Source organism: Clinocottus analis, unplaced genomic scaffold (genome assembly GCF_023055335.1).
Source record: "Clinocottus analis isolate CAN_PGR_092001 unplaced genomic scaffold, fCliAna1.0.p SCAF_6, whole genome shotgun sequence".
Classification (NCBI taxonomy): Eukaryota; Metazoa; Chordata; class Actinopteri; order Perciformes; family Cottidae; genus Clinocottus; species Clinocottus analis.
The window spans coordinates 7,779,046-7,800,002 of NW_027176218.1; the positions used below are offsets into that span (position 1 = coordinate 7,779,046).

The 20,957-nt window shown below is 40.1% G+C and overlaps 2 protein-coding genes across 5 annotated transcripts; one reads left to right on the forward strand and one right to left on the reverse strand.

Moving 5' to 3' along the window:
• Positions 1–590: 590 nt before the first annotated feature.
• On the forward strand, positions 591–4,145 carry svip (small VCP interacting protein). The gene is made up of 4 exons (XM_068603764.1): positions 591–1,078; positions 1,364–1,414; positions 2,247–2,363; positions 2,805–4,145. The coding sequence occupies exons 1-4, from the start codon at positions 1,016–1,018 to the stop codon at positions 2,817–2,819; spliced, it is 246 nt and encodes an 81-aa protein (XP_068459865.1). The 5' UTR covers positions 591–1,015; the 3' UTR covers positions 2,820–4,145.
• Positions 4,146–5,337: 1,192 nt separating this feature from the next.
• LOC137804482 (growth arrest-specific protein 2) lies at positions 5,338–20,887 on the reverse strand. Of its 4 annotated transcripts, none has more exons than XM_068603753.1 (9): positions 20,652–20,887; positions 20,451–20,567; positions 16,595–16,741; positions 14,396–14,526; positions 11,145–11,286; positions 9,890–9,953; positions 9,557–9,785; positions 9,368–9,475; positions 5,338–5,727 (listed from the first exon to the last, which is right to left on the reverse strand). In XM_068603753.1, exons 3-9 carry the CDS (start codon positions 16,722–16,724, stop codon positions 5,518–5,520), a joined length of 1,014 nt encoding a protein of 337 aa, XP_068459854.1. In that variant the 5' UTR covers positions 16,725–16,741; positions 20,451–20,567; positions 20,652–20,887; the 3' UTR covers positions 5,338–5,517. The 4 variants fall into 4 exon arrangements, with proteins under 4 accessions (XP_068459854.1, XP_068459851.1, XP_068459853.1 ...); XM_068603750.1 differs by having other exon boundaries at positions 14,384–14,526; XM_068603752.1 differs by having other exon boundaries at positions 14,384–14,526; positions 20,451–20,577.
• Positions 20,888–20,957: the final 70 nt, after the last annotated feature.

Here is a 20,957-nt window from a genome sequence, read left to right on the forward strand (position 1 = left end):
ATTTGAAGGCTCATAATCTGCTACCATGAAGGATTAATTAGCCTACACTTCAGAATCCGATATTGTTGTATTGAAGCTTCACGTTCTCGTCTGAAAGTCCCACAATCCCTTTTCTCCTTACTTTTGATCCAGTTTAATATTGGCTTTAAATGGAAATCAGGACAAATCATTAACCGGCTCTATTTTGCCCCCTTTGCACATGTTTAATTGTCGCGATTAACTGCAAACCAAAAAACACTAGAATATTGTAGTCATAGATGCATTATATTGTCATTATCACGTTGGAGTTTTCCTTGGCCACAAGGTGGTGCTGTTGGACCAGCTAACAGAGGACCAGTTTAGAGCGTCACCGGATCACACTGAGCTACGTTTAAGAGCCTACAATGCATGCGTTTCAATGCAAAACAGTTAACTAATGTTTTGTAATATGACCACTGCACAACCTATTACAATTTATTTAGTATGTACGAGTCTAGTTGTTTTTTAATCGCTGACATGAAAGTAAAAGCAAGGTGAACTATTTATGTGTTTGTATGCACACTCGCAGAAAAACCGTGTGCGCGAAGTTCTTGAACGCACCCTCACGGATTTGTTAGTCAGTTGAACTGAGACCAAAACAAACTCGGAGGCGTAAATATCTGGCTTAGACTTTCAAACAGATATTTTACAAATGCCGATGCGATTAAACAAGAGGTGTGAGGAGAAGTAATAAATTAGGTGTCTCGGAGAAGCAGTGGGGCTTATCGTGGTAGTTTATGCTAGCCGCTAGCTAGAATGCTGACGTTACCGTGAGCTGATCGGAGCCGTTAGCTAACGGTAACGTTGCTATGCCGGACGACCCGACAGCGGCCGCTTGCACTAGAAGCTATTGCCCCAGTTGCCTTAACAAACAGCCCCGTGATTTGAAACGGGCTCACCAGCTAGTCCGGTAGCGTTAGCCGGTCCCGCACAACCAACACCGCGATAACTCACTTTCCTGTGTTGCCTTTTGCTGCCCGGGACTGACGCTTCCAGCATGGGGATGTGCTTGCCGTGCCTAGGTGGGGCAGCGGACGACGTGGTTGTCACTCCGGATCCAGTGAGTTGATTTACTAATAATTTATACTGCCATCTGGGTCAGTAGATACATCACAATGCAAGTTAATTGAATTTAACGCCACGTGAATCAGCAAGGTTCTACGAGGTTATGGTGTTAAGCCTTCTCTGTAAACACCGGCGTGTCCAGTCTGCTCGAGGCCCGACTGAGTTAGCTGGCGTTAGCTCGCTATACACTAAATTAAGGTCTAATGACTGCTTATAATCTAGTTGTAGCTTACAAGTACCCATGTGTGTTTTTTATTTTATTTTTTATTTTTTTTTACAGGAGATTAGGAGACGACAGTTAGCTGAGGCTGCTGAAAAGAGGCAAAAAGAGGTTGGTTAATTTACAAGTGGTTTTAATACACTTTAAAAAATAATTTTATATTATTGGTTACAGCAAGCTGAAAGTTAATTTAATACAACAGGTCTGCTATGAATCATATCATTATGATAGTGGGGTAATTGTAACAATTCAACAGCAAAGCACTCCACAACCTACAAAAAGGTCAACAGTGTAATATCAAACTGATTATCGTAACCTTAACACAAATCAAATTTATTGTGGGCTGGTTTTGGCTTAATAAACAACTCTCTGGGAACTTTCAAGGCAGATCCACATTTTTCATTACACAGAAAAGACACTTGCAAACCCGTAAGAGCCATGCTAAAGTTGCACCACGGTGAGTAGACATGGACCAGAATAATAACTTTTCTTGGCCAGGTCAATCTTTTGGATTGACTGTTGGCTCACCTACCACATGTTTCTGCTACAAGTCACTATTTTCACCTTTTGAATCTCCTGACACACCGAGGATTTCCCACTTTCACTACAGCAAATAAAAGCACTGAGCCCTAACCCACAGCCATGTTTCAGTTAGCTGCTCCATCATTTATCTGAATTGCCTTATTTGGCAGTTGAATGCCTCTTTGCTTCTTGTGATTGAACGTGCCTCGTGCTTTTTGAAAAGGTTGTGATAAAATGATTGATTAAAAATGCTTTTGGAAAACATGCATGTTTTAAAGAGTGTTTTTTAAACGACAACAATATAAAAACAGTTTTATTAAAAAAGCTTTTACCTTTTACATAAACACACACACACACACACACACACACGCTTATGAAGCCAGTGTTTGTTTGGCGCTTGATATATTCCACTATTTTTCAGACAACATACAGGGGTGTTAAAAATCCAGAAGCTGTCGAAAGGAAAAAGAAAAAACAGGAAGAGATGGAAAAACAGGAGATGACCCCCTCGGTGTCTGGTGGCGGCGGCGGGTTGAAGGTTAGTTTTGTGTCCTATAGGATGTTCAAACAAATTCATATCTTCAAGTGCTTTTTTGTTGTTGTGAATCTTGAGATGTTATGCAACATATAGTTTAGTTATAGTAAACTCTCAGGTACAACAATATGTGTGATGATGTTCGAAGTTGAGTTTATTTTGTAATATTTGGCTGAGTAAAACATTTCTATTACAAAAGCAAGGCATATGAACTTATTACCTCATCTGAAAATGCATTCAGTGTCTTTCATAAAGCAGTTAAATATTTTTTTAAAAAGTTCAGCTGTAATTTATCTAAAACCCAGTAAGCAGTTACATCATAATATTACACTGAACACATTTTCTAGATAACATCTTGTCTGATGTTGATGGATATTTATTGATCAATTGACACTATTTCTTAAAGAAGATTGTTCTGATGAATTTCCCCTCTTTGTTTTCTAGTGGCAGGTGGGCTGAACAACAAGATGGTAACGGCTAAAGTCTTGACTATATTGTAGCAAGATGACTTGAAAGATGATTGAACTGCTATCCAGTTTTCTAATTATTATTTTTGTTTGCCTAATTTATGATATGAGACAAACGACTGCTGTTTTTATGCAAAACAATCTGAAGTGGTTACAGACAGAACAGCAGGACTTGCCCCCTTGTTGCCAATTATACAAGTTGTTTGGACTTTTTGGAAGTTAAGGATGAAACAGAATATTTGTAAGCAAGTACAGATCCTACTGTCTTAGTTTAATTTTTATTTTTGCTAAAACTAATATTATTTATATTAATAATATTATTAATTGGGTGACTTGTCATGGTAAAACATAGTTGTCCAACACGTTTCAGATTTTTCACTCCGCTGCTTTTTGTTTTTGAGGATGTGTAAATTCACCTTGGCCACATTACGTTTTGCATGACTTCTCTGAAAGTCAGTTATGCAAATTACACATTTCACAAGTTAATGTTTACACAAATGTAAGTGTGCTTATTGTATGATGAGTATACATGAACACTCATTTGACTTTTATTTTCGCTTGGTTGGAAACACGACTTATGCAAACAGTGCTAGAACTTGCAGGTATTTATTGAACTTGAAATGCTGTTTGCTGATCTCCTTTGTTGTATATTGTGATGAGAATTTGTTTGTACTCGGTGCAACGTCATTTAATCACTAATTTGGGGATTCAGTCATGAAGTACAATCTACATACTTGACAAAATATGGAGCAGCAATAGAATACTGCAGAAAAATATAAAACAACACACAAAGATATTCTCCAACCAGTAGAAAGGAAAAGTAGCTGCACTTGGATAGACCGTTATGGACCGTTTGCACACGGTCTTTGCCATTACCTCTTTAATAGAACCCGCTTTAGTTTTTTCTCTGCACAATTCGAGTTTGTTGAAATTGAATTGTAATATTTGCAGAACATTGATGTGATGCCTGCTTAATTTAAATGAAATGAAATGTGTTTGTGAATTGCCATAATACAAACGGAAGCTTTCATAAAGACATGTATTTGCACACAGTTTGTCTACATTTGGTGAACAGCAAACATGCTTGCTCACACTCTTATGTTGGGAGAGATTCATGTCACCTGAAATGGAAACTGAAGGAAAAGGAAAAAGTGAAGTGTGTGTATAGTACGTAGTGAAGTATTTACTTTGACTTGCCTAACTAAGTGCTTTTCTTACAGTCTTCACTTGGTCCTAAAAGGCTTCCGGTGCTGTCGCTATTTTGTAAAACAGGAACTTTAACCAATGTTATTTGCTACAATAAATCGCATTTCTGCTACTTGTGTGGAATTTATGAGTTTCAGATGAGATTTGATTGAAAGTATCATTGATATAATTGCAGCATACTATGGTTGAGATATATACTTGCTAAAAAAAAAGTACACAAAATGTGTAGTTTTGGACTTTAGTCTACAGTTGATCCGTTCAACATGTACCAACATTTTTCAATTTTACAAACATGGAAAAGGTTTCAATTCCAAAAGTTCCTTAATCTTTGGGTTTTGATTGAGAAAAATACCTAGTCCTGCTGAAATAATTTACAAAGTAGTTCTTTCAAATTATGAAGATTAAAGTTTTGAGAGTTTATTAAAAATCTAAATTGGACAGATTATCTTCACATACAAGCCTGTTTGCACAGCTAATGATCTCATGTCAAACCTACTTATTTATTTTCCACGGATAAAGTTGCACAAATGAATATATTGAACTAAGTAATGTAATTGATCTATTATTTGTAAAAAATAAAATATACAGATTATCAAGTTTTAATTATTGCACTCCCTCTAGAGATAAGTAACATGCAACAAATTGAAGAATTGCAGAACCTCAAATCTTATTCTAATGTATTATTGATCACAAATCAATGAGGTTCTGTTTCACTACATACTGCGTCTCGTACAAGTGATTGTTCTTACATCAGAAATGATACAACACGGCAGCTATTCTAATAATGAAGAATTATAAAAAATGATTATAGTATAAAAATGCATTTCATGGAATAGGTATCAAACATGTCTAAGTATTGCTTTAATTTCTTAGTCCAATAAAAAACAAAGGAAAAAGAAAAAGCCATAACATTTTATGATCAATGTTTGGTTTCTAAGGAAGATTTGGTTTTTACAGGTAAATTATACAGTGAACTATTGGTTAATTACATTTCTTTGGACAATAAAGTTTCCACTTATACTTATGTCATAGTTAAAGTTAAATTTGCAACTTGAGTATGCTGCCAACTAAAGCCACCTGTGTATCCCATGTAAGGCAGTTGTGGCGACAATGTCAGCTAAATGACAAATTAACAAAAGGAGGGGGAGAGGGGTATTGCCTTCGTGGAGAATGTCTACTTGCCAGGTTGCCAAAGAACATTGGCTTTTTAAAGGTCATTAAACCGCCACCACTTAATTTTTTTCACGAAAGAAAAACCAGATTGACTTCATTTAAATACTATTGTAATGACTGCAAAACTAAAGCACATTGTTAAGGGCCCGCTCGTAGGACTCCAGGCTTATTCTGCTCACAAACATCCATTTGACTGAATCATCTGCTCTCCTTGAATGCCTTTCTGTCTGTCGCCATATTTTGAATAACAACAGGGATATGTTATATACCAAGCCATCCCGATATGAATGGCACGTTTAAGTCTCATGTCTTCACTTTTTGCTGCGGTAGTGGGCCGCCACCACCAGGTAGCTGTCAGGGCCGAGGTCCTTGATGTTGGGGGACTTGCTGCTGATCGGGGACGTCTTGCCCTCCACCCGGGAGACTTGGAGCATGCGGCATGGGTCGTGTTTCAGCAGGTAGCTCTCAAACGTCTCCCAGCCTCCGCCAACACGCACCATCACATGCTTGTTGTGCAGCATCTGCAGAGATGAATAGCATTATAATGTCACTGTATCAAAGGAGAGCTTAAAACAGGTTACTGAGCCCTTCCTTCAATGGGACTAATCTGCCATTTCACTGATTGAGGCTTTGGTTCTCAGGCAGAAGTTGCATGAACAGTTAAGCACGGCTTTGATGTCAGAGGTCGTTGATTGATACCGGGGCCTGAGACTGGTTGATGTCCCTGGTGGGAAGCACTCTCCATCTTTTAACTGCCTAATGCCGGAAGGATTGATTCATCTCTGTTTGATTCATGGAGATATAATAAAGAAGACTAAAAGTCCCCTGTGTGAATGTATTTTTCCACAGCAATGTTCTAAGCTTAATGCTAACGTCAGCATGCTAACAAGCTCACAATAAAAATGGTAACAAGCTCATGCTAAGCAGGTATAGTGTTTACCACATGTACCATCTTTATTTACCGTGCTAACATTTGCTATAGCATTAAATACAGTTGTGGCTGATTGGAATGTCATCAGTTGTGCAGGTATTTAGTCATGAACCAAACTGAGTGCATTTTTACTGATTATAGTGCTAGAAGTTTGCAGGAATACACCAAGGTTATTACAATTCATCTTTCGGACCACGTGGCATGTTCATCCAGTAGTTGTTGAGATATTTCACTCAAATCTACACCAAAAGTCAGGGAATCTCCAAAGTCATTAGCAACGATGAACATCTGTACAATGCTTTATGCCAATCCATCTCGCAGATGTTGAGATATTTATGTGAAAACTTTGACCGGCTGCAGGCGCTATAGGAGTCAGGCTACACCAAATTCACCCTGGGAACCTGAATGCCCACACCTAATATGGTCACTAAAGTCAGTAGGATTCATCCTCTGGGGACCATGAATGTCTGAACTCAATTGCATGGCAGTCCATGTAATAGTTGTTGGAGGAGTGACATTGCCATCCTTCTGGTCAAGGAATCCCTTAGCGAGGCTTAAAAAATATTCACACAATGGCTATTTCATCACTGATAAACCCCAAACCCAAAATAAAATATACAATCTGCCAAGAAAATAAATGGAGTATTTTTTTATTGTTCAATCTACAACATTCGCTTCAAAACGATGCCACCTGCCACACATTCTCAAGGTTGGGTACCATGGCAACATCGGCCATTTCAATAGGGAGAAGAAGATATAAAAGGCTCTGATATATTGGATGCTCAGACACTCACCACCCCAGAGCCTGTGCACATAAACCATGCCAGCGTCACTATAGAGCCATCACACCCTCTTCCCTCATTAACACAACATTACATCTCTAATAAAACACGCTTGTTTACCGAGTATGAATAGCTTATCATCAAGACTATTAAGATGCTATAATTGTCTTCAAAAACTCAAAGTAGGAGGAAAAGTCCAGTCAAATGCCAAACTAAATGAAAAAGGGTAAACTACTTCATGACATTGTCCCCTCGGTCTGGCCAGATATGAGGCTTTCTGCCTTCTAGGCAGCATAACATGCAACATTTATAAGCCTCTTAGAAGAATCAATCAAGAGGGCACTGCTGGGGCAGTGCCTCCAATCACCAGCACCGGGCCTTCAGGCTATGTGACTGTGGATTTAATGGACCTGTGTGATGCAGAGCGGTTTCAATCACGCTGCTTTGGGACACGGCCCTTGCTCAGGCCCATTCCCTCCTCTGCAGCAGAAGGACAGAGGCCTGGGGCTGAGCTTGGACTGCACTTCTCACAAACACTGTGATGTTTCTCTGCCTCCTCGTTGAGCCAACAACCACCTCGTTTATTCCAGGAGCCGAGAAGGTCAGTCTCTCAGTCATGTACAGATAATTGTTGTGTGCACTCCTATTTGGGCTGCGTGCCACTGTTGTCCTCACTGCCGACAGTGACTTCTGTCCTCGTGCTTCTCAGTGGAAGCAGCTGCTGCAGGGTAAAAACATCTGAGGAATTTTAATTAAAGCGTTTTGACTGTGAAGAGTCCTGGCTGAGAGACAAAGGAATACAGGTTTTACACTCCCTTCAGTCTGATCAAACAATGTATCTCACATACTTTAGCTGTGAGTACACATGAAGACGCATGATCATAAATATTAATCATTTTATATTTATTGATAATGCCTACTCGGTGCATATTTAGTGCTTGCCTGTCCGTCCTGGAAGAGGGACACCTCCTCTTTTGATATTAAAGGTTCCCTCCTTTTTTTCCCCCAATAAAGGTTTGTTTTGGAGGAGCGGGGGATATTCTTTTATACAAATCGAGGGTCTGTTCATAGAGGGAGTGGAATGCTGCACAGATTGAAAAGGCTCAAGGTTCAGCTCTATTGTCAACATACAATGCAGGATTATACAATGCATTGCACTGGTAGTCCTCCTCCACACTACACACACACACAGAAAATATATAAACACATATAAAAATACTTTGAATTAGAATAGAATAAAACAATAAAATAAGCAACACAATATATCTTGTATGTAAAATATATTTACGAGGAAGGTCCATCCATGCAAATTTGTGGTTTTGGTCTAAATGAATAAATTTGACTTGAACAGACATGCATGGTGGTGTTGATTAAATACTGTACAACATCCTGCAACCAACACTGTGAGCTTCTCACCATCTGTCCTTGGTTGCTCAGCAACACAATGACGACTGAAGCATCAAAGCATCAGAAAAGCATAAAATGATAATAAATATTCTAATTCCCACAAGTTATTCAAGCAGGAACTCAGAGTCTTATGGTCGTCAATATTAAAAACAGTTTTTTTCCTCCACACCCTAAACTGACTGAGACGTGTCTAATTGGACAGTATAGTTGCAGTATAATGGGCTGACAGCAGAGGACATCCAAGAGTAAACTCTCCTTTGAAGGTCTCCACATCCCGACATACCGTCGGCATGAATCACATTCTTAGAGGTGTGAATTTTCGTTGTGGGTTGCCAAGTAACCAGAATCCCAAGGGGACCAATGCTACTTCTCTAATCTGTGTTAGCCTCCATTTATCCTCCTCCGGTATCCTTTATTCCTCCACTCAGAGAGAGTGCAGTAACATTTCCTGGGCTGATCGATTCCGTGTGATTATAAGACATAATTAACGGCCAGTAAACCTTGGTAAAATATTTTCCAAGCATTAACTTTAGATCATATGGAAATGTGTGGGTGTTATTTTCCCTTAATAGCCAGTGAGCCACATTATGTTTGGCTGAAGACGGACATTGTCGGAATACCACAACCAGTAAATGAGACCTCACAGCAAAGGCGGGCTCTCCAGACACAATGGTTCACTTTCATCCCAAAGCCAGGCCCTATATCAACATGCGGCCATATGCTGTGTGCACAGAAAGCGGTTTGCACTGCAGTATGAGACCTTATCCACCCCAAACTGGTTTTTAAAATGATCCACATTTTAAATGATTAATCTAAATGTAGTGGAATAAATTCAGCCTCTGAAACGTAGTACAAGAAGCACAAAATGGAGGTACTCAAGTCTTTATACCTTCAGCACATGAGACACTACTAATATGAAACCAAGACCTTTAATCTTAATTCATAATCTTGTGTTTAACTATAGGATTTTGACAGTTTTTCCATTACTGTTGGAAAATGAAAACAAATTTGAAACATCTCCCTGTTATGAAAAATCCTTACCCGGATAAAAAGCATCTTTTCCCCAACACGGTACCGACCCTGTGACTGTCTTTCGACGCAGAATTTGTTCAAACATCTGCAGGGGGGATCTTCAGCGATATGTCTTACCTGTAAAACACACAGGTATATTACAGACATTTCCCTCCCGATATGAACAGTAGAAGCAGGGGTTAACTATTGCTAACTTACAGCATCGTCCAACTGCTTCCCTGTACTTTTCTTGCTGGAACTGACTTTGGTCGGAGTCGGAGACGGGGAGGGAGACGGGGAGGGAGATAAAGAGGGAGATAAAGAGGGAGATGGTGGAAGAGGCTGTGGGGATACAGGTGATACAGGAGATGGAGGTGGTGGAGGGGATTTTTCTTCTTGTTCAATCTCTTTCTCCAGTTTTATAAGGCCGGGAGGCTCCACGTTGTATCTAGACCAAGGAAAGAAACAGTTAGAATCCAGAGGAGCATATGGGAAAATAGTCATGTGTGAACTAAAATATATATATATTACAGGGTACATAAAAGTCCATACCGTGAAGCTATCCGTCCCAACTCTAGAAGACAGAGGCACACTTCTCGTGGCTGCTTATGAAGAACTACAGGAAGAGATTCAGTTTTAGCATTCAGTTTATAGACATTAAATGGCATCTGGAAAAAAGGCACCGAGTGAAAATGAGTGGCTGTGTGATGGTAAGATGAACATAAAAATGAGCTCATGAACTTCATGCATTCAAATGTTCCCCTCCTCTCCAACCCTGATGGTCCCAAATGAGTATATTCTTCAGACTTGAGGTTTCTATATTAGGCTCGAGGTGTTTATTCTAACCTCACTGAATATATGAGCAGACAGTGAGACAAGCTGTGCAATACATGTGACACACCACATCATGCATTAAAGACAACATATCCACTGCATGATAGCAAACCTGTTGTTGTTTCATGTACTGCTGAACTGATACATCCATCCAGAGAAATAACAAAAGAAAGAGAGAAAAAAGAAAGAAGTAAGCTGATTTCTAAAGTCCACAACATTTTATTTCACAATTAAATGTCCATCGTATGTGAAGGTGAATCACTGTGTGTGTGACTTGGCCGTCAGAAATGATTTGCATAGTTGAAATTGCTTCGCGATGGTCGTGCTGCCATTAGAAATTACAGGAATGTACAAATATTCTTGGTATTTCTGTTACTGCCAGGGTCACATATGGTATATCCAATTGTGAGGAGAATATTTCAGTCTGACATATCTTAACTGCGAGTGACATATTGCGACAAAAATCCTTGCAAGATTGAAGGGATATAGATAACACAGCGAGTGTGTGAATGAGGAAGAGAGCAGAATGTCCCCACCCTGTGCTGAGGAAAACATTTGCATAGCGTTGGCCTACTTTCTTTCTAACTCTCACCCTTCTGTCTGTGCTCCCTTTGTTTTACTCCAGACATGTTGTGCATGATGCACATGTCCTCATCGTCAGGTAGGGCTGCTCCCAGCAGACTGCTGCCCTAGTGAGCGTAATGTGAATGCCAAAGGAGTCGAAGAGAAACCTGGAGATGTAAGTCCCACTGAGCTTCAGGGGGGAGGAGAGAGAAGCAGTCCAACCTGCATGATACTCTGTAGCTGCACAATTACGCCATTCACAGGAGATAGAAACCTGAGTCCAATGCCCTGGTGGTGCCAGTGAGAGCCGAAGGCTGGCTGTGTTGTAGCTGAAGCCTGGTTATAGACTCCCCAACATTTAGATGCTCTAGTGTTCTGATGTTTATGGCAGAAAATAGAGGACGCTCACCTAAATCCTCTGACTCAAACAGACATGTTTCTCCAACTCCGACCTTGCGACACCAGGCCAGGAAGTTAGCTGTGTTGTCTCGTGCAAAAAAGGAGCCAGAGGGAGCGCTCTGTCGACATGGTATCCTCCGATTGGGAATACTCTGCGAGAGACAATGAGACGTTAGTGGATGTCTTGATGTGCGCTGCACACAAATGAACCTGGGATGAAGAGGATTGAATTGATAAACGAGCTTAGACACTAAACTGAACATGAACTTTTGTGTTTGACAAAGCAAAAACAAACATCCACCAGGGAGACTTGTCCAGCAAACCCCCAGAGTTTCCACCAAAACATAGAGCCACACACTTTTTTTTTATCTGCACTGATTTCTTCTCCATCTGTTGCTTTCGGCTCAGGATCAAGGACTTCTTCAACAAAGATCAATTTGGTAGATGGCGGGTTCGAAAACGGAGCTACTTTACCAGGCCTTCTATGATTTGGGATCGAATGACATGCTTAAAGGTTTCAGCCCCCACACGGTCTGTTTGGAGAGATTTATGCGCCTCGCTGTGGTTTTATACAGGATATGTGCGTCTGTGCTATAAGAAAGGTGCAATGAGCTCATGCTGGAAACATGCAGGCTTTTGTGGGTATTTTTCTTTTCTTTCCAGGCTCTCCTTTTGACTTTTCCTGGGATCCTTTCTGTTGTTGAATTACTTTGCATTCCTGGAGAAATAATGTCGACCACATTGTCAGTTTTGATTGATCCAACAATCAGATTGACATGTTGTTACTTCTGTGGCGCTGAGCTGCACCTTTACAGATCTAATCATTGCATAGAAGGCACAGATCTTTTGGAAGACATTATGTTTAGAGGACTATATGAATGAATAATATGGATAAGGGAGAACTTTGTTTTAGGAAATCTTATCATTTTCTTTCAACCAGGAAGATTATACATTATTTATGGCTGTTCATGGACACTTTAAAGGAATAGTTATACGTTTTGCGAAATATACATACCCTTATATGCTTTCTTGTTGAGAGTTAGTTGTGCAGACTATACGCCTGCAGACAGTCATTTTAGCTTAGCATAAAGACTGGAAACAGGGGGAAACAGCTAGCTTGGTTGTGTTCAGCGGTTTAGAAACCCCCTCCTGCTTCTCTAAAGCTTGGGGGCTTGTGCGTCAAAGCTTTTCCAGTACGGTTACTTTCAGGAGTCTCTGTTAGTTGCCTGGCAACTAGTCTTAACCAAGACCAAAAAACATTTTAAATATACTTTTTACACCCCAGTGCTGTACATATAAAATGATAACGTAAAGGGTTGTTTAACTTTAGAGATGTCAGCAGACAGATTTCAGTTCCTGTGGAGAGAGCCAGGCTGTTTCCCTCTTTCCTTTTTTTGTGCTAAATCCATCTGACGAGGGATGTCTTTGGTTTTACATTCAATAGACAGATATGGGAGATGTTTGTAAATAACCATATTTCCTAAAATGCTAAACGTTTCCTTTAAATTGTGGGTAATGATTTTAACATTTAACAAAGTGGTGATATTGAACCTGGCACAAGTCAGTCATATGACAAGAAAACAAATCTAATCTTCAGTCATCTGCAGTTTCTTTTGATGTAAACACATGGGAAGAAGTGCAAGAGCATCTACAAAAGATTTATTGTTTCTCTCTGCTGGAATCATTTTGTCCCGCTCCACCCACAACTTATAATGAGTTTTAAAGCCGATGGACGTCCTCTAAAGTGGTCAAATGTAACAGTTAACAACTACCGCTCATTACAAAGTGCCATGATAAGCAAAGCAACAATTGTTTAAATCATTAACTCAAAATGACAGAAGATTAGGTTTGTATCAGGCGAATACTGAAAGTGCATCATGAGAGCTGTAAGCTCAACGAGAAAACATCACAGTGCAACTTTGTTTGATTTAAGGCTGATATGTGGGTTAAGGGTCCATCACACGCTCTGTTTTCCAAGACTATCGGCCTCAGCAAGACTCCACATGATCAATAGACGTTTTCAGTGGATCCTCTGCCATCCCACGGTCACCGACCTCAAGTATTTTCTCACATCTGTGCTGCTCCACTCACACTGAGATCAGGAGACTCCCCGTCATCGGCACAGTTATGCTTCAGTGCAAACATCAACAACTCTCCCTCCAGAGCCAACACAGGAGTCTTTTTGCTTTATTTTCTCTGAACAGAAACTAATCAGTGTTTCCCTCCATTAGAGATATATAACCCTACTGAGCTGCAGACAGAAACATACCTTTAGAAACTGTGTGCATTTGTGTCTGCAAGATAATGCTTTTGTCATAATAATTAGCACTGGAGACGGAGACAATTTTATTTGTAAACTCTTATAAAGTCACATTTTAGGTTTGAAGGCTGATCAAGAAAACAAAGTCAATTTGCTCAACACCGTAAGACGCTTATAAAACTGGGCACAGGTGGAAAGATATGACCAACATTTCTGTACGCTAAAGACACAGAACCTTCTTGCAGTAGCTCTGAAGCGGATCCAAAGTAGAGATTTGCACCCAGATCGGTTTGTTTTCTTGAGCAATGATCCAGTGAAATATATATGATTACGACTTGCAAGGTTCCCTTTAATCTTTTAAAAATCATTAAAGGCTCACTCAAGGCTCACAAGAAATGAACATTTAACGTAGCTCTGCCAATTCTCACAGGGGATGTGGGGCCCCATCAGTTAATGTGTCCTTGCCAGCCTTATTTTTTTTCTACTTTTTTGCCCTGCTGAAGGCTGCAGGACCCCATCCCCCATCCCAGTCTTTGTGCACTGCTTTCTGAAATTATGGAGCTCATGGTCGGGATTCATGGTCGCTGCTCAGCCGACAAAACCAATCCGATCCGAAAAGGATAGATCAAATATCATTCTGGAGGGTCTCTCAGTGTTACTCTTCAAAGGTTATGATGTCAATATTTCTTGAATTGATGGAAACCTGATTCAATACAGCTTCAATACTGTTGTCTTCAAGCAGTTTTGTCGCAAAAACGTTTGCAGAAATAACGAGATTTCAAAGAATACTTTATGTGGCAATGCAGAAAACTAAATGTAATATTTAGTATGGCTGGATTTGACACTATTTTCTAATCAAATAGTTCAAAATGACCATTGTCTCAGTTCTCTGAATCAATCCTTTGCCAAATCTTTGAACACATTAAGGTTTGGCTCCCACTAGTGTTTTCACTGTAACCGTTATCATGCCACACTACAGTAATCCTTACGTTCCTCTGTACCTTGTTGTTTCCACAGACAGACATGTCTCCATCATTTTGTCTGAACTTCCCCTGTAGTGTCTCAGCCAGCTGGCACAACAGGAATCCATTGTCTAAGCGATCCATGAAACTCTCAGCGGTGATTTCCAGACCTGACCAGGGGACACATAAAGAATCCAGCAGTAAATTCAACATGCAAATGTTCATTTTAAAATATATGTGCAGTATAAGGAAATACAATTTATTCTCCATCAATTCCACATGAAGCTGAACCTGATGCAATGTTATCGACTTCCAGAAACCGCCTTGCTGATTGAGCTTGGCTTCTGCTGCTGGGTTTAGGCAGCTCTGCAGAAGCCAAATGTTCACATATTACAACATGACTTGGGGCAGTCTGGTGAGGGGGTGGGGGGTATTTTCTGGTAGTACACCGTGGGGTGGCATGGACATGATGAACATGAAAAGGGGGCATCTGATGGTGCACATTATGCATCATTATCCTGCACAGTTGCAGAGATAGATTGGTGATCAACATGTGGTGTCTACTTGACTGACTTCCAGAGACCATTCCTTCATAGTTAGATCATAGTGAAATAGGAGGTGGTGGCAGGGGGGTGTCTGTGGAAAGAAACCGGAGAGATTTTTTTTTTAATCCCTTTTCTGTTTCTTAGAGGAGGGGTTTTGGGGGTTTGACGTTTAATGAGTTCCAAATGTTGTAATTGAGCCCAGAAAAGAGAGATTGAAATCTTGAGAAATACTCAGTGAGCTCCCGTCTCATATGCTCAGAATCTCCCTCGATCCCTGTGTGAGGAAAATATATTCCAGAGGGCTCTGAAAGAAACAGTTCAACTGAAATACTCACTCCCATAAATTGCTAAGTTAATTCCCCCCCCCATCACAAAAGCCATATGACTCATCAGTATAACGAAGCATCCGCCTCCCACTCAATCAGTGGACTAAGCCGCATCACTCATCCCACCTGAAACTGTAAACCCTGCTCAGCATATCTGCGCCTTCTAATTAATAGAATATTAAGCCGCTGAACACACAGAACATGGTTTGAACCAAGAAACTGGTTCAACATTTAATGCAAGCATGTGCATGCTCACGCTTCTGAAGTCTTTTTGTTCTCGATCCCTGACTACAGCAGACCAGAGGGTTCTAGCTCAGCTGGTTCCAGCAACACACACAATGCCAGAGATAACAATGGAGGTATTGCAGTTGTTTTATGTCGTTCACACAGACAGGAGTCAGATTCAGAAATTTAACCAGCTTCCAGTTGATTTGAGAAATTATTGTTGGACTGTTTACAGCCGGCAGGATGTCCCATGGAGTAACCCCCAGACATCAGTGGAATACTTTTTACAGTATCAAGTGCAGCTACAAAGAAACTTTGAAGAAAAACTTCAAATACTGAGGTGCATCAGCAGATTGCCTCACTTCTTAAAGACTATGCACTCTTTAACAAAACTGAAAATGCTGATACATAAAATAGTAAACAGAGAGTTAGCCTTATAGAAATTCAGCAAACAATTGCTGAATTATTTTGGCTGAAAAACGGTGCAACAGTTGCATATTGTCTTTTTCCTGTTCATACTGTATAAACCATACTGAGACTAGTATGTGTTGACATGAAACGTAACTTTCTGCATACATACTCAGTCCAATTTGAGTCTCTAAATTCAAATCAGACCCTTCATGACTGCACTGTTGAAGAAGTACACTGCAAAGAGTGATTTATTATGCAATAGCAACCAGCACAAAGCATCTGCTGATGTTCCCTCTGCTGCTCATTCTCCACCACTGGCTGTGCGTTATTTGGGAACTCTTAATGACGGCCATTATTCAATTAAGGAAAATCCATGGGAGGGTGAACAGGGAACTGGTTCACACATTCTAGTGACTTTAAAATTGTCTGTAATGAGGTTCAGATTGATTCCAGTCCACTGCAGAGGTGTTCGCATCAGCAACACCAGTTCAATTACTGCCGAAGGTCGAAGCAAGCTATTCCTAGGACAGTATTTTAAATAAATCAGCAACAGCACTTTGTATTTGTCAGCGAAAATAGCAAGATTTGTGGAAAACTAATGACTGAGGCACAATATGGAATACAATTAAAATGTATTGAAAGACAATCTTTTCCTAAAACTTGTTTATAACAAATGCTGAATTATTACGAGTAGTCCGATGTGTCATGTGTTGATTATGAATGTTTGCTACCGAGAATATTAGTGAGCCACAGGGCCAGGTCTTCCTTCATGGGCAGCAGGCTGGCTTCATGTCGACTGGTCAGCCACTGGTGATACTGCTGCATGTCTGTGAGGCCGGGGCCACTGGGCAAGCTGCACATGGTTCCCTTTTGACAGCCTGAGGAAGAACAGAAGGACAGAAGGACAGGACACACAAAGAAGATGCAGACGGAGACACGATATGAATCTTCAACGTGAGTTTGCAAAGGACATGTCTTTTCAGACATGTCTATATGTTTTGTCTCGACAATACACATGGATCTGTGCAATAGGCTACTGTGCAGCAGACATGCAATCAATATCTTATATATGAAGCTAAGAATGTTCTTTTGTGTTGTTGAAACTGTCACAAGTGTTGATTCAACTACAGTTTTAGGCTTTGCTTCCTGTGTTGGTTATTATTACATTATAAAGGTGTTAAAGATGGGCTGCATGGGGATGTTCATATATAATAGGTGCTTATGTGTATGCTGTCTATAACAGGTCTACAATTTACAATTATTTTCATTAAGGAGTCATTCATCTGCAGATTGATTAATCTTCAGATTTTGATTAATCACCAAGATAATAAAATGTCAGAAAATAGTGAAAGAATCCCAAACTTCTTCAAATGTCTTATTTTGACCAGCCAACAGTCAAAAATCCCCAAATATAAAACAGCTCTAACAGCTACCTAAATCATAGCTTTTAAGAAACCCACAAGTTGTAACAAATCATATAATATTATAACAGAAGGAATCACTCACGAAAATAAAGACCTTCTGAAGACCTTAGATCTAAATTATCATGACAATGTTCTTCAATAAGAGTTGTCACCCATTCCCTAAAGGAGGACGATCAAATGAATGCAAGAGAAGAGGGATCAGAGGGCTTTTGTCTATTTGGCCAAAACATGGGTTTGGTTTTCAGTCCACCTGATGAAATGAGACAGCAAGGGTCCTGTCCACCTCAACCCTGGACAACTGACACTTTTATAGCAGCCAGACACTAACAGTAGGACTTCTATTCAACAGACAGCAGCTACAAACAAAGAGCTCCTTCACATTACAGATACAGTCTATCGTGGAGTCTAAATCAATGCAATACGGCACGGCAACAGGCCTCACGTTGCAGCCTGATTGAGAGATTGGATTTTACATCAATATTCAGAGCGACGTTTTAGCAACTACACTGCCTGCAAAGGGAAGTCAACGAGTAAATGAGACATTTCTTACAGTCTGGTGCTACAGTGTGCCAGGCGTTCACTGTCTGAGCTATAATGTAAAAATCTTTTTATGTTTCAAACCAGTGTCACTCCATTAGTGGATTTGCTGATGAGGTAAGTGAGTAACTGACAAAACAACTAAGCACCAAATGGAAGAGCTGACACGGAAAGAGAGAATGTGCGGACATCATTTTGAGAATTAGGAAAAAAGAAACAGAATAAAATGAGCAAAGACTCTTTCAGGATTGTTTAAAAAGTGGGTTCTTTTAGAAGGTGCTTTACAATGCACCAGAGGGCAATACACAAGCGGCCATGGATAGCTTAAGTTTTCTATTGTTATAGATATCTTAACAACATAGATGACTGATGATGAGTCATGTGTTTCTCTCCGCCATTTATGTTTCTTTGTCGTCTCTAAATTCTTCTTTCCGGCTTTATTAACGAAATAGAAAGTAGGTTGAGTACAATCGCCTCCTTGTAATGAAATCAAGTGGTGGCATCTAAAAAAGTTCTGCCTCCAGCTTGGATGCAAGCTGGAACATCTTGACATCTTGCACGGTAGGCAAATAGCAACAGGAGATTACAAGAAGAGCTCATTCAAACAACGAAGGGAAGCTTTCATGAACAATTAGTTCATAGTCTGTGAATGCTGAAAATGTCCTCTGAATACTGAGGGAGTATAACACAATGTGAGGAATCTGACATTTTCAGCTTTGTAACATTTCAAGGTCCGTCTGGAGTTGTAACCAAATCACACTGTGGTGCCACGCAGGACATCAGGACCTTGATGTCTGACCAAAGTCGTCTTATCTTCCTGAAGACAAGAGCTCCATGTTGCCTGCACTAAACTCTGGAGCACAGCACTCACACACAGGTGCTACAGTCACACGTCCACTGTGGTGCTGACAGACAGAACAAGGGTACATGGACAACTTCTGATGTCTCACAGCACAAGCACCATTCACTGGTGTCTATAAAAAATATTGGTTTTTGACAAATCTTTATAAAGCTCAGTGAAGATGTATCTTGAATATTTTTTTTCACTTGTTTTTAACAATTCTGTATATTTTCATCACTGCCCCCACCATTTACCCCAACTTTCTCCTGTGATTTTCTGTATTAGAAATACAGAAAAATGCATTGGAGTTCTGAGTAAACATCCATCAATAAACAACAAACTTAATTCAAAAGCTGTATTGTTCTCAAAAGGATCATCAATGAACATCATACTGGGTTTACTTCTCTTTTTCCCAGGAAAGTTTCCTCAAGAGACATCGAGGTGTTGTTAAACATACCTGGTTTCCTCTCACCACACTGTAGCCTGACCTTATCCTCTGCAGGCCACAGCCAACCTCACCACACTGCTAGCTTCATGTAGCATGTACCATCTGCGGATCTTGCTGCTTCATGATATTTTGCATAGTCAAATTCAGAATCTGACAGTATATCCAAGTTCCAACAAGTTTAAAAGCCTCATGACTTGTAAAGCCATCATAACCTGCCACAGTTGGCTGCAGATTGCTCGAGGAAATGCATATAGATGGGAATTTTGACTGCTGATTCATATCAATTAGGAAAAAAAACAAGAGTGTCTCTGTCCTCCTAACCTTCACAGTCCTTCAGGCCTTACTCCACTACAACAGAAAACTGATCTGGAGACTGATTTGTCCATTTAAACAAGGAAACTCTGCATGTTTCTACAGTACAGTGGTGTGTACGTTATGAGTCAATATTGCATTAAGGTATCAGATTGTATCATCGACTGTGGTCAGTTCAGTACAAAAGCTCTAGAAGATAATATCAACAAAAGCACCATCAATAATACAATAAACCCACAGCGCAGAGCTTGTTTATTATCATATCACACATTCCAATAAAACAGTCCTCGTCTGACCACATTGTGTCATACATCCTGAGCTGTTGCACTGATTTATTCCAGACTAAATCATTTAAAAAATGTAACAGGCAGCCTAGGCCTACGTTTGAACACCCTTGTGTTGTTTAACTTTTCACTACAATCAAATTGCAATTTCAGACAGACAACATGTCTGTACAGCACAGTTATTTTTGCACCACACAGATCCGTTGTTGCTATGTCTGAATTTAGTGCAATAAATTGGTCTTGAACTGTTGCATTGGCCTCTTAAAACACTGCAGCACATGTCATTTACCACTGTTATTCAATTTTAAAGCTGTCTCCTCCTTTACAACTGTCACAAATAAAAGCAGCCACAATTTCAGACATTTCACCACTCTGGAAAACAGGATCAAGGGAGGATGTCTGATGAGTTATGGCTGATCTCCAGCTGAGTACCCACTAATTAAAACCAATGAAATGACTGAAGGATGCAACTGAACCAAAAATGGCATTATGTTTAATTAAATATGCATTTAATTCTTTTTGAGTGAAATCTAAAAAAGCAAGAATTAACAGTTTTTTTCACTGTCAAGAAGTATGACTGAACTCCCAACTTTTAAAAATATAATATGAATTTTTGCAAAGGGCACAACCCCCAGTCAGAAGAGCAAGCTATAAAGTACAACTTACATCAAGGCAATCAAAAGTCTATCATTTTTTTTGGCAACAGTAAAACAACACAAATGTCTTTGCAGGATTCCTTACCTGTCCTCGCCCTGAGGGTTCAGCTCGTTAGTGCGCACCTTCCTCTCACTGTTCCTGAGAACTGCTGGATCCCAGTTTTCATACTTTTCACCGCAGTGCACCGACCCACAGGTTAGGCTGCAAAACACTAAACCAATGTGGACCGCTACGCATTTGCACAATGATCTGCACTCACACACACAGACAGACACACACACATACTCGCGCTGCTGCTGCTGCTGCTGCTGCTGATGGGAGGGAAGTTTGATCCTGCTGGCAGTGCCTCCTTCCTCGCTGCGCTTTGTGTTGCCTCAATATGACATTTCTGGACTGCATTCAGCAGATCAGCCCAAGAAATTCAATCCTTCGATACACTTTGACTAAATGGATTTCCATTTTTTTCTGCGTGCCCATGTAATTTGATCCAACTGACAGACACTGCCTGCTTATATAAAATATGTTAGTAGTGAATAGTAAATTCGAATGATACAGATTTTTGGTTGTAAATAAATCATAACAAAGCAGACA

Coding starts and splice junctions, on each gene's coding strand:
- svip (XM_068603764.1), top strand. CDS start 1,016: ATGGGGATGTGCTTGCCGTGCCTAGGTGGGGCAGCGGACGACGTGGTT. Junction 1,079..1,363: donor TGGTTGTCACTCCGGATCCA/GTGAGTTGATTT, acceptor TTTTTTTTACAG/GAGATTAGGAGACGACAGTT. Junction 1,415..2,246: donor CTGAAAAGAGGCAAAAAGAG/GTTGGTTAATTT, acceptor ACTATTTTTCAG/ACAACATACAGGGGTGTTAA.
- LOC137804482 (XM_068603750.1), bottom strand. CDS start 16,724: ATGTGCAGCTTGCCCAGTGGCCCCGGCCTCACAGACATGCAGCAGTAT. Junction 9,954..11,144: donor GTTTGAGTCAGAGGATTTAG/GTGAGCGTCCTC, acceptor CTCTTCCTGTAG/TTCTTCATAAGCAGCCACGA. Junction 9,786..9,889: donor TTGGGACGGATAGCTTCACG/GTATGGACTTTT, acceptor TCCTTGGTCTAG/ATACAACGTGGAGCCTCCCG.